General features: G+C 36.0%; 1 protein-coding gene across 6 annotated transcripts in view; it reads left to right on the top strand.

Moving 5' to 3' along the window:
* hdac4 (histone deacetylase 4) overlaps window positions 1-18,477 on the top strand; it is a 249,319-nt gene that overhangs the window by 164,917 nt on the left and 65,925 nt on the right. For all 6 annotated transcript variants that reach the window (XM_067408592.1, XM_067408587.1, XM_067408589.1 and 3 more), the window contains 6 exons: window positions 7,778-7,906; window positions 8,117-8,229; window positions 8,992-9,108; window positions 9,382-9,592; window positions 12,707-12,900; window positions 17,233-17,439. In XM_067408592.1, the coding sequence (XP_067264693.1) occupies window positions 7,778-7,906; window positions 8,117-8,229; window positions 8,992-9,108; window positions 9,382-9,592; window positions 12,707-12,900; window positions 17,233-17,439 (971 nt within the window). The remainder of the gene's footprint in view (window positions 1-7,777; window positions 7,907-8,116; window positions 8,230-8,991; window positions 9,109-9,381; window positions 9,593-12,706; window positions 12,901-17,232; window positions 17,440-18,477) is intronic.

Raw genomic sequence — 18,477 nt, forward strand, 5'->3', positions numbered from 1 at the left:
GTGTACAGAATTAGAAAGCCGAGGATAGAGAAATCTGGAAGGAATTGAGCTTGAGCTTTAAACACAATTACACTAATCAGCCCGGAGGTTACAATTTGTGATCTAATACCTGCTAAAAAACAGCTGGGATTCAGACTGGGGCGGCAGCAGTAAAGGACGAAAGCAGATGTCGCATTAACCAAATTTTTTCCATCATTGACTGATTGACTTTTTTTTTTTTTTTTTTGAGAAATCTGAAGGCCGTCCGTCATTTTGACCGATTACACTGAGGGTGGTCTATTCGAACTTGTAACTGTAAAAACCACCCCTGTCCAGTTGGTGCCGAGTGCACTCCAGTATAGCAGCAGAGCGCGGGTTCAGCCTCCAGATCAAAATTAAAACTGCCACGTTTGATTATTTACAGGTGAGCATCGAGTTTAAGTCAGTGCGGACCAGGAGTTCAAGCAGATACAGAGCGTTGATACAGTTTAGTTCAGTTCATTTTTTTATGCTTTGAAAAAAAATATTTTCACAATCCTGTTTGTTAAAATGACGGACATTGAGAACGTCTAATGGACCTCTGAACGGAAGAGTGCACAGGTCTGAGGTTTACGGTGTTTGTTGGATAATAGTTAATTATCAGGTCTAGACTAGTAACAAAAAGCTGATAAGAGCGTATCGTTTAAGCGTAACTAGCGTTCGGTACCACATCGATACTTCAGTTGCAAAAGCGATATCAGCCTTTCTGCAGTACAAGTAGTACAGAGTACTGGGTCAATCTGGTACCTGCTGATAGGTGGCTGCTTTCAAACGCTCCTGTGCCTATTTGCGCGAACGTTCTGTGAAGAGCATCAAAGGTTTCTATTTACAACATATGTTTGCAGAGTTGAGCATTGTAGCCAATCACAAACAGGTTTGTTAAGCGCGTGAACGCAATGGCCAATCAGAGGCATTTAAGTCAGAATCAGCTCAATTTGCTCTGCATGCTCATAAATGTTTTTTTGTTTGTTTGTTTGTTTGCTTGTTTGTTTGTTTTTTAAATAGTTACAATACTTTTTTTTACTGTTGTACTGAAATAGGTACAGAGAACTGTGAAATTTTTACTGTTTTACTAATGCGTTCTATTGTGACTCATGTTTACAGTATGTATATTTTTAGGGTGTTCAGTGTTCATATATTAAGGTATATTATTATTAGTTATATTAATTAAATGGGTTTGAGCTCTTGAAATTAACGTATTAATGTTAGATTTAAAGTAAAATATTTTTATTAGTAGTTGTAGTATTATTTATTGTCGTTTTTATTATTTATATTATTTATTTATTATTCTTATTAGATATTATATTAACATATAATTATATATTTTAATTATAATAATTATATTAATAGATTTTATATTAATTCTTATATTTGCATTTGTTTATATATTTTTTATTTTATATATTTATGTACTTACTGTATATTTATTTACTGTTTATATTATACAAAGTCATATCATTATTATTATTATTATTATATATGTTTGTTTGAGCTCTTAAAGTGTCAACTTAACATTTATATTCATATTTTTATTTATATTTGTATTTGTTTGAGCTCTTAAAGTTAACGTGTCAATGTGAGGTATTTGTGTATACACTTTTTAAATGGTGTGTTTATGTTTGCTATTTATATTATTATTATTTTGATATGAAGTTTTTAAAGTTATTGTTGTTGTTGATAGATTTTTTGGGGCTGTTGACTTAAGATATTAAGTTATATTATTATTATTATTAGATATAATATTTATATTATTATGATTGAATATGAAGTTGTTATATTTTATTTAAATTTTATGCGCTCTTCCGTTTTTCTCACACAACATACATGGTTCTATATATAAATATGAATATGTATCTGCCTTTTATATTTTAGGAAGGGGGTCCCCTGCAAGGGAATGATCATATTTAGTGGTTCTTGGCATCAAAAAAGTCTGAAAACCCCTGTCTTACAGTACTTAAAATGCTTAGACTTAAACCGGCCTTGGCTGTAGCTAATGAGGATCAGTGCCCATCCCTGAACATGCTGTCCACTCAACACAGCTTCTGTTTGCCTCCTAAGAGCTCATTTCCCTTATCTGGATCTAAGTGCTTTTTTAATAGCTGTAGGGTGATGACTTCTGCATGTCATTTCCCGTCGGCTCTGTTGACAACTTGTCCTAGCTAAGACACTGCCTGTACTCTCTTATCAGACTGATAAGATCTTCTCATCAGCAATCATCATCATCATCATGAAAATGTATCTTCAAAATCATCTCTTGTTTTTCATATTTTAAGATTTAATGCATTCGCTTATGATCTGAGGTCTTTCTCATTGCTCTGCAGAAGCTGAAATACCAGAAAGTTTATATGCAAGAGGAAGCTTGTACTTTTTAGAGATGCAAAAATATATATTTATACTACAGTATATTGATTATCGACTGATGTTTATCTTTTTAATGTATTGTTATCATTTGATACAGTATTTTTAATTGGCCAATACTGAATATTTAATTATGTAAGGTCATTTTGCCTATTTTTGCCTTTTCTGTAGGTTATATTTCTTGTCATCCAAAACTCATTTAAAGTTTTCAGTAATTTATTTATTTATTTATTTATTTTTTAAATTAATCTTTTGCAAATCTCAAAGATTTATACTTTTTTAGGACTAAATTAGCTTGCAGCATTTGAAACAATTGATCTTATGTCTTATTTTTAATTTACAAAATATTGTAGATTTTGTTGTTGTTGTTGTTGGCCGTTTGTTGTTTATCGGCCATAAAATTAATAGAAATATTGGCTAATCGATTTTAATACTGTATTTCTAATGCTTTTTCTGCATTATAGTTAAGGCGGCATGAAATGGAAGTTGCGAAATGGAAGTTTTTCTCCTCTATTGTGATGTATAACCAAGTAAATTGGATTCACAAAAAAAAAAAAAAGAAATCTAGGGCAGGACTTCATTTTGCCCATTGGGAATTGATTGGATGGTTGTGATTTGCTATTGGTGGATCTCATTTGAGTGACAGGTTGTCCCGCCCTCGCACCAGTAAGCACATCATCAGAGAAGAGAAGGGACGTCACTACAAGAGGGAGGGGAAGTTGAAGAGTTAGTTCACCCAAAAATGAAAATTCTGTCATTTATTACTCACCCTCATGCCGTTCCACACCCATAAGACCTTCATTCATCTTCGGAACACAAATTAGGATATTTTAGTTGAAATCTGATGGCTCCGTGAGGCCTCCATAGGGAGCAATGGACACTTCCTCTCTCAAGATCCATAAAGGTACTAAAAACATATTTAAATCAGTTCATGTGAGTACAGTGGTTCAATATTAATATTATAAAGTGACGAGAATAGTTTTGGAGTGCCAAAAAATCAAAATAACAACTTATTTAGTGATGGCCGATTTCAAAACACTGCTTCAGGAAGCATCGGAGCATAAATTAATCAGTGTATTCATGATTCATGATTCAAGCGAATCATGATTCAGATCGCGTGTCAAACTGCCAACGGCTGAAATCACGTGACTTTGGCGCTCCGAACAGCAGATTCAACACACTGATTCATAAAGCTTCCTGAAGCCATCGGATTTCAACTAAAATATCTTAATTTGTGTTCTGAAGATTAGCGAAGGTCTTACTGGTTTAATAAATGACAGAATTTTTATTTTTGGGTGAACTAACCCTTTAATTTGATTAAAGATTATGAGGGCACATATCTAACCTAACCCTGTTTATAAAAAATTAAAAAAAAGAATGTGCACGGATAAATCATTTATATTAAATACTGTAATATTTCATAATTAAAAAACAAGACTTGTCAATTTTGATTTGATGTTGATCTTTCACTTTGTGAAAATAGTTTTCAACCGGTCCTATGTTATCAAACTGCCCGGTAGGGTCACCGTCACCCTTCAAGAGTTGAGTTTGAAGCAGACGTGTGCGAGTGTGTAGCATCAGCAAATATCATGGACCACTGCAGCAGACGTGTCAGAGTTCTGGAACAGCGCTGGAACAGACACACTCGCACACGGTTCTGCCGTCTCAACAGTTTTTACAAGAGGCAGGTGAGAGTCAAGGGCCTCGAGTCCTCTTCGCTGCCAGTGAGAGAGCTCATCCATTCCCTTTACAGCTGCCTGCTATGGCCTATATTTCATGTTAAAACTATTACAATTCATCAAGTGGTCAAACTGAAGCTGTATAGCTTGAGATGTAGTTGAGTGCAGTGTTTGTTTCATCATTCACTCGGTTTGTAGATCAATAGCTGTTGGGTTTTTAATCTTAATTCAAATGCGCAACAAAATTGAATCACTTGTGGTGAAAAGTTTTGTAATTGTAAAAGTTTTGTTTCTACTTTTTATTATATGCCAGATGGCAGATGGACAGGGCTCATGTTAAATTTACTCCTGTCTTTATTACTGTTCCTCTTTCTCCTCCCTTGCTAATGCAAGGCAGTAATGGCAGCATGCCCAGCTTTTTTTTTTTTTGAACATAGATGTCTGGGAATGTTCCTACCACTTACCAGAAGTGCCATCCTCATATCTACCTAGTTTGATAAGTATAACCACAAGATTGACTTTTCAGATCAGAGTGCTCTTGAGAGAAGAAGTGATGGAACCTTTGCAACTATTATTGCAACTATCTGCCTATTAGTGCCAGTGTCGTTTTTATGCATGAGTTTTCGAACCCAGTAGCAGTCAATGCAGCATTTCATATACAAAAAAATTAAATCAGAATAATCAGACGTCTTGCTATTGCATTAAAGTGCCCCATTACGCTATTGTAAAAGTTCCTAATTCTGTTTAGGAGATCTCCTACAAGTTTACATGCATCAAAGGTCAAAAAACACTTTAATTTTCTCATAATATTCATTGCACATCACCACATTTTTCAGTGAGTCTCAAACGACTCGTTGGATGAATCAGTCTCTCTAAATCCCTCCTTTTCGTGAGCCTGCTCGGCTCGTCCAGTCTGTTGGGATTGGTCTACTGCTTACAACGAAAGTTGGAAACAAACGCCCATAACGCCCATAACTGATTCAGCTTCCTAAAGCTCAGTGATTTTACACACTGTAAAGACAGTAACGATGGCGTCGATTTTTACTATATCAACCCAAGCGTGAAGAACTACTTCAACCCAAACCTCCATCGCAAGGATGGCTTGAGCAGGACGTTTCTCAGTGTTGCGCTACTCAGTTTGTCATTCACCATGAGATGTTATAACTTTAATTGTCCACACAGAATGTAAGCGAGCATTATGCAAATGTGTTAACTTGTGACGTGTGAACTTTGCAGAAATGGGATTCGATTTACAAACGACTCTTTTAAGCGGTTCAGAGTCGACTCTTTCTTTTGAGAGACAACTTTTTTATGATGCACTTTCAGCTTTACAACTTTGCAGTCTGTTTACATTCACATTCTACATTACACACTGCATGAAGGGTCATTTTCAAAAATCTGTAATTTAACTAATATTATATGTGTTACGTATATATGTGATATTATATATATATATATATATAATATAGAGAATATATATATATATAATATAGAGAGAGAGAGAGAGAGAGAGAGAGAGAGAGAGAGTTTATTTTATTTCGCCCATTTATTTTTTTTTTCCTGTTTAAAGAATAAATGTTTACAGAAAATTAAGTTTATGCTTAAATACTTGGGATATTAAATCGGGTAAGGAAAAAAACAAAAACAAAAAAAAATTTTTTTTTTGCAATATTCTAAATTCTTTTTAAAGCCTGGAAAAACATGCCCCTCAACACCCAGGGCAAATCTGCGTGTATGATTTTGAACACTTTGACAGGTTCATTCATGGCTTTTGTTAGTGTCTGCAGATGGCAAAGGGTGCATGAGATTCTGTTCTAAATAACAATTGAGTGCACTTTACAGTGGCCAGGCCTGCATTTTTCCTAATGAACTTTTTGCGCTCTCAAACAAGGTCACAAACGAAGCAAGGATCAAGCGTCAGAGCACAATTAGGGCAAGAGAGGGATCAAGAGGTCTTTGTTGGAGTATGTGAGCAGGTGAAAATGTCAGTAGTGGCTAATGGGAGAAAATGTCCATGCCATGACAGTTTCAAATAGGCATGACCTTAGCGGTGAACTTTCATTTTGGTAATTGCTGGCCAGGCCTGTGTGCCACCACAGTGGCAGGCCTGTTCTGACACGCTATGTCGCACTTCAAGTGCATGTGTTTGCAAACTGTTTAACTGAAAGCACTCTGAACGGAGGGTATTCATTTGCAGCATTTACACTTAGACAGACTTGATTAAACTTTTGGGCAAGTTGCTGTGCCAAGCTGGAAGTTGTTCAAATGCTGGTTTGCGCCATTGTTTTTCAATGGGAATCTGAATTCACAAACATAATGAGTGACCCGAGATAGCCTCTTTTATAAGGATTAATTAATTAGTTGCTTGGGTCAGGTCAAGCTAGTTTCAAACTTCATGCTTATTTAACCGTTGCATTTTGCAGAATCAGTCCTAAATCAATCTGTTTACTGCTTAAGACGAGAAGTCTTTCTTAGTGGAGAGTCGGGATTTTTTTGGTTTTGAATGCATTGCCATCCATCCGTCCATCAAATCATCTGTCCATCAAATCATCCATCCATCCATCCATCCATCCATCAAATCATCCATCCATCAAATCATCCATCCATCCATCCATCCATCCATCCATCCATCCATCCATCCATCCATCCATCAAATCATCCATCCATCCATCCATCCATCCATTAAATCATCCATCCATCCATCCATCAAATCATCCATCCATCCATCAAATCATCCATCCATCCATCCATCCATCCATCCATCCATCCATCCATCAAATCATCCATCCATCCACCCATCCATCCACCCATCATCCACCCATCATCCATCCATCCATCCATCCATCCATCCATCCATCCATCCATCAAATCATCCATCCACCCATCCATCCACCCATCATCCACCCATCATCCATCCATCCATCCATCCATCCATCCATCAAATCATCCATCCATCCATCCACCCATCCATCATCCATCCATCCATCCATCAAATCATCCATCCATCCATTCATCCATCCATCATCCATTATCCATCCATCAAATCATCCATCATCCATCCATCCATCAAATCATCCATCCATCAAATCATCCATCCATCCATCAAATCATCCATCAAATCATCCATCCATCCATCCATCCATCCATCCATCCATCCATCCATCCATCATCCATTATCCATCCATCAAATCATCCATCCATCCATCCATCCATCAAATCATCCATCAAATCATCCATCCATCCATCCATCCATCCATCCATCCATCCATCCATCCAAACCAAAGACTGAATTGAAAAACTCTACATAAGCAGGAAGCATAAAATATATTGTACACAAGTACTGGGGAAAAAATCAACGTTTAATTACTTTTCAGTATTGAATGCATTATGAATTATAATTAAATAGAAAAATAAATAAATAAATAAAAATTAAAAAAACATACAAACATGCATACATAAAATGAATTAATCAAAATCCATCTAAATACAAAACATCAATTCTGTACTGAGAAACATTTCCGGCTTTAGGACTGATTCTGAGGGAAAGCATGCAGCAGACAAAAAGGCAGTTTTAGAACAAAGCCTAAGCGTGAGTGTTGTCTATGTCGCTGTAATGTCACACAGCTCTATCCTAAACACATCCTGCTACACTATTTCAGAATTAAATATCTGTACTGTTCTTGCTTTAATTTAATGACCGTCTCCCTTTCTTCCCCCGTCAGCATCTGAGCCCAACCTGAAGCTACGATCCAGGCTGAAGCAGAAAGTTACGGAGCGCAGGAGTAGCCCGCTGCTTCGGAGGAAGGATGGGCCGGTCACCACTGCAAAGAAACGTTCTCTGGACATGGCAGGTGAGAGCATCCATCTTGAACATAGGTCATATTTTATTCATAGGGAAAGTAGAGGAATGTCAAAAAATGATTGGCAGAATGGTGTGTAACTAGTGTCTCCTGCATGCACACCACAGCTCAATGACCTGACTGCTAGGCCATGATTCCAACATCCGTGCATTCTTGACTGACACCAAATTAATCACGTTTTTTCCGCCCATTTTCTCTCAGAATCGGCATGTAGCAGTGCTCCTGGTTCTGGTCCAAGTTCACCCAACAACAGTTCAAACAACATTACCAATGAGAATGGCATCGCTGGATCAATCTCCAACAGTTCAATGGAGGTACAGTGCACTGCATACTTCACCAGCTGTAGTATGGCTCTGACTTTTTGGGTGATGAAACTATGACCACAATTGGTTACGATCACGGTAGCATGTAGGCATTTGCAGTATGGGTATTTTTATGGTTTTATCATATTCATGATATATATCAGAGTTTCCCAAACTGGGGTTTGCCAAGGGGTTCTTGAGTTAATGAAATGCTATATAAAATAATAAAATAATAAAAATGTAAAATTAAAACAAATAATTTTAAAATAAATACAATCAATTTTGCAAAAATGAATGTGACTATTAATCATTGAACTGTGACTAATAATCATTGAACTATGAACATGCTATTATGTTGTTTTATTATTGTTAATTATATATATATATAATTCATAATGAATATGAAAAATATTTTAAAACTAGGCTAGGCTTAAAACTCAAATTATAATATTTAATAATTATGATATATTAAATTAAAATAAATAAAATGAATGGCTTAGATTTTTAATTTTTTAATAAAATGACCTCTAAATCTCTTTACTTTACATTTTAGTGAGTTTTAGCTCAGTTTTATTGGTGGTCACACTTGTCATGTTGCTTTGGGAAGTGTTCTGCAATTTTCCTGGCTGTGCATGTTTTTCAGACGTCGACAGTCTCCTTCTTGTAGACGCGTCCCGCAGGGGTCCGGAGAGCGACCAGACAGAGCTGTTTGTTTTTATCGGTGGGGTTTATTTATCTGTGCATATGTTTGTGTGTGTGTGTGTGTCGTTCCAGCCATCTTTGGCACACAGACTCGCCGGCAGAGAGGGTCCTGTCAGCCAGCTGTCTCTGTACACATCGCCCTCCCTTCCCAACATCACCCTGGGCCTGCCAGCCACCGGCCCTTCCAGTGTGAGTCCATCTTTCTTTTTCTCCGTAAGTGGGACAGCCCGCTTGCGTGTGCTCATAGAGGCGCCCCTGTCTGGACCATCAGGGTGCCACATGTGGCTTTTCAGCATCAGTGGCATTTCAAAAAGAGCCTTTGAGAGACAATGGCTGACCACAGCTTACTGACGCAAGCTATATCCTCACACAAGAATTATTTACGAGGGAATGTCCTCTCTTCTTTGCCCTGGATTCTTTTTGGCTTATGATCTCTCTTTCTCTCTCTCTCTATTCACATAGATGGCATCTGGCCAGCAGGATGGTGACAGAATGGCAGTGCAAGGCTTACAGCCAGGAATACCCATAACCACTCCATTCATGCCAGGAGCCCACCTGCCTTCCTACCTGGCTGCTTCCAGCTTAGAGCGGGATGGCGGCTCGGCACACAACACTCTCCTCCAGCATATGGTGCTTCTGGAGCAGTCAGCCGCACAGAACTCCCTGGTCGCAGGTCAGTCTCAGTCATAATATGTTACCAAGACACCTTTAACCTGCTGAGGGGGGTTGAGCTGTTAAAAGAAAAATATTATATTATATTATATTATATTATATTATATTATATTATATTATATTATATTATATTATATTATATTATATTATATTATATTATATTATATTATTAATAATACAATATAAGAATTCACTATTATGTATCAAAGTTTTATTTTATTAGCTTTTTTTAACACATTTTCTTGAAGGTATCTATAAATCAAGCATGTTAAGTTTTATATTCATTTTTTTTTTCATTCAATTTGTTTATAAATACACAATAATGTTTCAAAGTTTTATTTTACTTGTCATCATTCACATTTCCATAGATATCTGTAAACTAGGCATGCAAAGTGTAATATTCCATATTTGCTCATTTCAATTTATTTATTTGTTTGTTATTATTTTTTTAAACATTAGCAAAAGAGGAAAAAGGAGGGGAAAAGAAAAAGATTATTGTACATTTCAGCTGTTTTTAGGTTGTAAGGAAATATGAAATGTTGCAGTTCTTCAGACTCTGCTTCTGAGCTTCTTCAGTAAAGAAAATTTCTTATTTTCTTTGAAAGGAAGGAAGTTTGGTCCCTCTTGACATTTTTCAGCAAGTCCATTTGATTTTGAGGCACGGCTTACCCTGAAGCATCTGACACGGTTTACACCGCTGCTCCCATTTTGGGAAAAGTGTTTTATTTAATAATTAATCTTTGCGAGTGTTGTATTGCTTAAATGTATTATTTGCATGGTTTGTTGAATCTCGTAATACACAAATATTTCTCTCATTTGTGACATAATTTCCCATTATTGCACATTATATCTCAAAATTGCAGCAAAGGGGGGCCCCCAAACAAGCAGGTGCCCCAAGGCCTCGCAGGATCATAATGCGTCGTGCTCCGTTCTCCCTGCGGATGTCATGCATTTATTGGTTGTAATTAGTCCAGCATAGGTTATGCAGCGCCCTTTATAAATTGGATTCAATTTCCTCCGATACGCACTAAAGAAGGCTCATTTTAATCAAATTAGTCATAGGCGGTGTTAATTAGCCTCCTGATGTGCCAGGAACGGCTTCGCGAGAGACGGGAGAGGGAGGCTGGCAATAAGAGGAGGTCAATACTTATCCTGAGGATGAGAGAGTGAGACGCCTCACTGGCGCAGTCAATTCTGACTAATGACTTGTGCCATCATAGACCATCACGTTAAAGAGCTAACCTTTTCTCCGCCCACTGTTGTCAGGGAGACAGGAAAATCACGTGCACAGGAAGTGTTCAAACAGGAAGTGTCAAGTCCCTGGGACAGACGGAGAGCGTGTGTGAAGCAGAGTGGCGCAATAACCCAAATAAAAAAATGAATAAAAAGAGTTTTCTGACTGAATAACTTTTATTCTGGTGATCCAGTATATTATATTATACATTATTTTAGATAATTATATTAAAGGATTATTATAAATCTATGAAATATTATTAAATTATTATATATGTTTATATACACTCATGCAGTTTTTATATTTTACTATATAAATATTGTCAAAAGGATTGTTTTATGTATATTATATCAAGTTATTTATATTTTATATTTAATTATTTATATTGAGTAAATTCACACACACTAGTTTTATGTACGTTTTATTAATTAAGTATATTTTATATATATTTTTTTGTATTATAAAGTAATTAATATTATCTATAATTTTATTTTTATTATTATTTAAAATTATTGTATTTTATTATGTATATTATATCATGTTATCTATATTTTATATTGAATTATTTATATGGAATAATTTCACACACACACTGCAGTTTTATGTACATGTTTTATACATTTTATTGAAATATATTTTAAATAATTATTAATTAATAACACTAATTAATTACACAATGTGGCGATTAATTAATCTAATTAATCGCAATTTAATCGCATGTCAAATTTGGCTGAGAAATTACCCCCAAAATATCATCTAAGAGACATTACAAAAAGCAGCTTTAGAAAGAAATATTTTGTTTGATTCAACATGAGGGTGAGTAAATGATAATTATGATTATTATTATTATTATTATTATTATACAAATTATTATTAAGAAAATATGATTTTTTTTAAATGAAGTTATACTCTAAAAAAGAATCTAAAACTGCCAGTAGGTGGCGGTAAATGTCTTAATGAGTGAGTCATTGAGTCATTCACTCATTCGATTTGTTCAAACGGCTGATTCATTTAGGAATGAAGTAAATGGCACTCTTTATCAGTGGCCACTGAATCATTGATTCACCCACTTGATTCGCTCAAAACGAAATTCGTTCAGAAATGAAACGAAACCGCTGTGTGTTGCTTGGAGACGCACAACCGTTCTGCTCTGGCTTTATAGGTAATATTTTCATTGGCAAAATTGAGCAAAAGCAGAAAATATTATGTCTAAAATATTACACAATATTAACTTCTGATTTATTGAACTGTTATGAAAAATCAATATCACATTTGAACTTGTGCTATTCGGGACAAAAACAGTACTGGTGTGATATTGCACTCGTTACTGGTGTGATATTGCTTAACTTTATTATAGGACATAAATATGAGATGACAACTCAAACGGGCATTTTTGACCGGATATCTTGAATTTTTGGATGATTCTAACTTCATTCTATAGGCTCCATCACACAGGGAGTTGGCCTGCTTCATATTCACCATCAATCATCAATCATGGTGTTTTTTTATTATTATTTTTGGGTGTTTTTTTTTTTTTTTTGCATTTTGCACCACGAGTTGCACATACTTAGGACAGCATGTTACGTTTGAAATCATTACACTTTAAAAACACATCTCAAGATCTGTGTTCTGTTCCATTTAGTTGCATTTTTCAATTACTTTTAAGAAGGATCTTGTCAGTTTTGTGTGCAGTAAATGCTTCACAAGCAATCCGTGGGCATGCCTTCTAAAGCTCAGACAGAGATACGCTTAAATCTTCAGTCATGTATTCAGGAAACTTAACCCCCTGAGAGCAAAAGCAGACGAGGTGTTAATTAATTCAGGGCTAAGTGCTAACTAGAATCTGATGTGTAACCCAAAGCCCATGTGTTGTGTCCCCAGGCCTGGGTGGCGTGCCCCTGCAGTCCCATCCCATCCATAAGCTCCGGCAGCATCGGCCCCTCGGACGCACGCAGTCGGCCCCCCTGCCCCAGAACGCCCAGGCGCTGCAGCAGCTGGTGGTTCAACAGCAACACCAGCAGTTCCTGGAAAAACACAAGCAACAGTTCCAACAACAGCAGCTTCACATCAGCAAGGTACAGCACTGTCTTTAGCTCCCTTGATCACCATGACAACCAGCAGGATGTGCATTCCTTATATGGTCAGACCGGAAGCACTCTGCTAGTGTGTTTGTGTGTACGTGGGACTGCAGTCATGAGCAGACCCAGAAAGAATCTATGCATGGAATCACATTTTCTGTGCTGAATTTTTGAGGCAATGCAGAATTCTGTGAAATTAATTACATTAAACGGGGTTCAAGAAATGATTTTGTTTGCTGGTCCCACCTCAAAAGAATTATATTTTTGAAGTTTTAGACAGATTTTTTTTTTTTTCTCTCTTCACATTTTACAAAAAAAAGTCTTTAATTCTCACCCAAGAGTACATTTATTTGATCCAAAATACAGTAATATTGTGAAATAGTATTACAGTTTAAAATAACTGTTTATATTTTAAAATGTAATTTATTCCTGTGGTCAAAGCTGAATTTTCAGCATCATTACGCCAGTCTTCAGTGTCACATGATCCTTCAGAAATCACTCTAATATGATGATTTGTTGCTCAAAAACATTTAAAATTATTATTTTTTATGAATGTTGAACAGTTGTGCTGCTTAATATTTTTTTGTGGAAACCGTGATACATTATTTTCAGGATTATTTGTTAAAGAAAATTTGAAAGAACAGCATTTATTTGAAATATAAATATTTTGTAACATTATAAAACTGACTTTTCATCAATTAAATGCAATTTAAAGCAAACATTAATAAACTGATCCCAAACTTTTGAACTGAAGTGTATTTTACAAAACATTTTATTTTCTTCACAAAATGTTTTGCTGGAAAATGATGAATGAAAATGGCTTATCTACCTACGTGCTTAAGCTACAAATAGATTTGTATATATCTAAGTATTTTACAAATAAATTTAAAATATGTATTATTTTTGTATTAATAAAAAATGCTTGATGGGATGAACAGTTAATTCATTCATAAACTAAATGTCTGCATTATCATATACGTTTTCATATAATTCTTTGCTTCTGAACAAAGTTTGCAATGTTGTATTGAATGGAGTTTGTTGATTTGCTTCATGAACTTTTCATTGAAGGATTTTAAATCCCTATGGGAAAAGAATGAATGAGGAAAATCCTCGTTGTGCTCTATAACCGCCCTGTTTTATTCCTCCTCGTGTTTGCTCATGGAGTGTGTGGTGAAGTCTGTGGAAGATTACTAGTGTTGGCTCATTATCCTACAGGGTTTTTGGTTTGTTTCTAATGCCTTTGCTCTCCCCCCACCCACCCACCACTGCAAATGTGCATTATAGATTAGTTATGGGGTTAATCCATGCCCGCACACAAACATGTCCGAATGAGATCACTGGGTGTGGATCACCTCAGCGCTACACTCTGGGCTTCCGGGAATACGGCCTCTTTGCTCAGCAGATGTGGAATTTAATGCTTCCCAAGCATTTACGCTGTTTAGATTTGAGTCCATTCCTATGTTTTAGAAGTTCACGCTGGAGATGTTAGAAGGCATATGTTGTCGGTCTGTGTATGTAGTTTTCTGCATATCAAAGTAGGTCCTGCAGTAGTAAGAGTAAGTAAGAGCTGCACAAAGTAAGAAAGAGCCATCAAAGTAAGAGCTGCACCATTCTGGATAAAATGAGAATCACAATCCCCCCTTTTTGTCACTTTTAGAGCTTGACTGCCTTTGCTTACCATTGTTTAACAGTGGAACGACATGAGGATGGATCAAAAATGACAGAATTCAAATAACCTAATTAATATTCATGACCCAAGCCATACCTGCCAAAGTTTGTGTGCTGAGCTACTAACACTGACAGAAAGTCTAGCTTTGTGTTTTAGGCCTAATTATTGAACTTTTATGACAAAAAGGCCTGAGAGATGTTTTTGTTGAGACGTTTTAGGAAAGATTTAAGTTTTTAAATGGTATCTAGTTTGAATGTATCTGTAGCAAATAGACATTTAAAATAATCATGTCATGCTTGTGAGGAAATTTATTATGTGTGTCTCCAAGTTTCAGATCATTCCTGTAATTTTGGCTTCGGCTGTTTCCTTTTCCAAAGACATTACATGAGCATGTTCACTAAGCTGAAAGGAGAGATGTAGCTGTGGAGAAAAACAAAGAGGAGAATATGAAAAAAAGAAAAGCTTGTTTGGAATGAAGCACACGGATGAGGCAATTGCAGAGCGCTCTGACGTCAATTATGTTCCCTCGGCACAGTGCCAGGGGCCTGTGTTTTTACCCGACTCGAGTACGTGTGAGTGTGTGTGTATGCAGGGTTGAGGGCGGGGCTAGAGCTGTCATTGCCACGGTGATAGGGTTAGACACAGCTGTCACGGCATGAGCTTGAGCCAAGAGGACAGTTTCGTTTGTTCCTGTTGTTCCAAGAATGTTATTTTAATGCAACTGTAGCTTTGATTTTTTTGACAGAAGATCTTTGTGTGTGTTGCAGATGTGTTCTGAAGTTATTCTCTCATGAAGTCCTATTCTGTTATTCAAATTTCACAACCTTTTTTTAACTTCTTTTAAGGGATATATTTCCAAATGAAACTTTATTCAGTGTTTTTTTTAAAGTGTGTATTAATAAATTAAATTGGGTCAATTTTATATTTTATTCTGACTTTAAGGGCTTATGCTTTTGAAAAAGTTGTCAGCTGCACTACAAACTAACACAAGAACATCAGATTGTGAACTTTTCAATATTTTACTTTTTTATAATAATAATATATATATATTTTTTCCCTTCTGAAAAACACACTACCATTCATAAGTTTGGGCTTGATAAGATTATTCTATGTTTTTATTAGAAGTCTCTTACACTCACCAAGGCTGAATTTATTTGATCAGAAAACAGCAGTATTGTGAAATATTATTATAATTTAAATTAACTGTTTTCTATTTAAATATATTTTAAAATTCCTGTGATCAAAGCTGAATTTTCAGCATCATTACTCCAGTCTTCAGTGTCACATGATCCTTCAGAAATCATTCTAATATGCTGATTTGCTTCTCAAAAACATTTCTGATTATTATTATGAATGTTGAAAACAGGTGTGCTGCTTAATATTTTTGTGGAAACCATGATAAAAAAATGTTTAAAGGTGCCCTCGAATGAAAAATTGAATTTATCTTGGCATAGTTAAATAACAAGAGTTCAGTACATGGAAAAGACATACAGTGAGTTTCAAACTCTATTGTTTCCTCCTCCTTATGTAAATCTCATTTGTTTAAAAGACTTCCGGAAAACACTCGGATCTCAACATAACACTGACTGTTACGTAACAGTCGGGGGCTCCGCCCCCAATATTTGCATAATGCCAGCCCCTGTTCGACGCATTAGACAAGGAAAGGCAGTATTAATGTCTGGATCTGTGCACAGACAAGGTAAGCAAGCGAGAACAACAGCGAAAAATGGCAGATGGAGCAATAATAACTGACATGATCCATGATATCATGATATTTTTAGTGATATTTGTAAACTGTCTTTCTAAATGTTTTGTTAGCATGTTGCTATCGTTTCTTACTGTATTCACGGAGACAAGAGCCGTTGCTATTTTCATTTTTAGACATGTGCAGTCTGTATAATGCATAAACACAACTTCATTCTTTATAAATCTCTCAACAGTGTGTAATGTTAGCTTTAGACACAGAGCACAGCCTCAAACTCACACAGAATCAAACATAACCGTCTAAATAAATACTTTACTCACATAATTCGAAGCATGCATGCAGTATGCATGACGAACATCTTGTAAAGATCCATTTGAGGGTTATATTAGCTGTGTGAACTTTGTTTATGCAATGAATATAGAGTCCAGAGCTCGTGTGGCAGAGGTAGCACATCTCTTAAAGGGGCCACGCTGAAAAAATCTGTGCATAGTTATTGATGCCCCAAAATAGGCAGTTAAAAAAAATAATTTAAAAAAATCTATGGGGTATTTTGAGCTGAAACTTCACAGACACATTCAGGGGACACCAGAGACTTATATTACATCTTGTAAAAAAACAATCTAGGGCACCTTTAAGGATTATTTGATGAATAGAGCATTCAGACTAACATAATTTATTTGAAATTGAATTATTTTGTACAATTATAAATGTATTTACTGTTGCAATTTAATGCATCCTTGCTGAATAAAAATATTTTTAAAAAATTCAAAAAAGATCCCCAAAATTTTGAACGCAAATGTATAATTTAGTAGCTTTGCTAATTTAAGTTAGTTATTCTGTTGAATACACATGCTATTGTCCTCTCTAATAAAATGATTCATTTTTATCTGTAGAAGTCTGATTGATCAGATTACTTGATAGTGAATACTGACTTTTGTTTCTCCACCTCTCTCAGATGATGGCTAAGCCGAACGAGCCGGGCCGACAGCACGAGAGCCACCCGGAGGAGACAGAAGAGGAGCTGAGGGAACACCAGGGGCTGGGAGACTCCTCGGAGGGTCTTCCCCACGGGGTCACCATTAAACAGGAACCTCCAGATGAACAGGATGAAGAGTTCCAGCAGAGAGAGAGACAAGCTGAGGAAGAGATGCTCTTCAGACAGGTGAGGATCTGGCTGACCACCTGGTTATTGCTCTGTTGTGGGACAGCAGATTTTGCGGGACACATGGAAGAGGCACGTCCTGATATTGCTGAGTTAGATGCGTTCTTGGATCAACATATTTTGTTGATCTTAACCCTATTCCTACCCCTAAACCTAACCCTACCCATAAATCATCCCAAAAACCAGAGGGAAATGATAGATGAATAACACTGATGTAGAATTTCAAGCCTAAACTTGACATAATCTGTAAACTTGTTCCTCAAATCTGGTTGATTTGAATGTTGTTCCAGGATTAACAAAAATGTTGAACTCAGCAAAATCAGGTTATGCCATGGAAGAGAGGCAAATACTATTAGACTATGCAAATATTGATTTACATTAGTAGGAAAGCTTGTTTGCTGGGTGATAACATGCTTTAAATCACCAGTAAGCTTTGTTAATTGTAACAATTGGCTCTGTGACTGGCACTCATTTTGCCCAGGTTTGAGTGATGCACTTTAATTTAACTCATATTCAGTTTACTAAATATAATAAACTCTAGGGCTGGGTTGATTTCTCGATTTTAATTGATTCTCATTTTGATAAACCAAAATTGATTCTTAAATCTTAAAGGGATAGTTCACCCAAAAATGAATATTGTCATTCAGTACTCACCCTCATGTTGTTCCAAACCTGTAAGACTTTGGTTCATCTTTGGAAATGCTGCTCTTTAATGTGTCATGTGACAGAACCCTGTAGCCGCTTCAGAAATGTACACAAAATACATGATACACGAAATGTATCCTGTCTCGTAATCGCTCGATCAGTGTTTTAACCGCAGAAATATGTCAATAAAATGATTTGTAAACAATATGTCATGGAACTCTACATTTAAAGCCATTCAATGTCCATAGATCGATAGTCAGCTAGAAAAATTGATTCTAGAGTGGAGCATTTTGCTAAATATATAGAGTAGTAATATCCGTAGTATTTTTACTTAATCTGTTCCTCAATATTTAATGTATTTCTGAATAAATCTGTCATGAAAACGTTTATGAC

The sequence above is a fragment of the Chanodichthys erythropterus genome, chromosome 14, assembly GCF_024489055.1.
Source record: "Chanodichthys erythropterus isolate Z2021 chromosome 14, ASM2448905v1, whole genome shotgun sequence".
NCBI lineage: Eukaryota > Metazoa > Chordata > Actinopteri > Cypriniformes > Xenocyprididae > Chanodichthys > Chanodichthys erythropterus.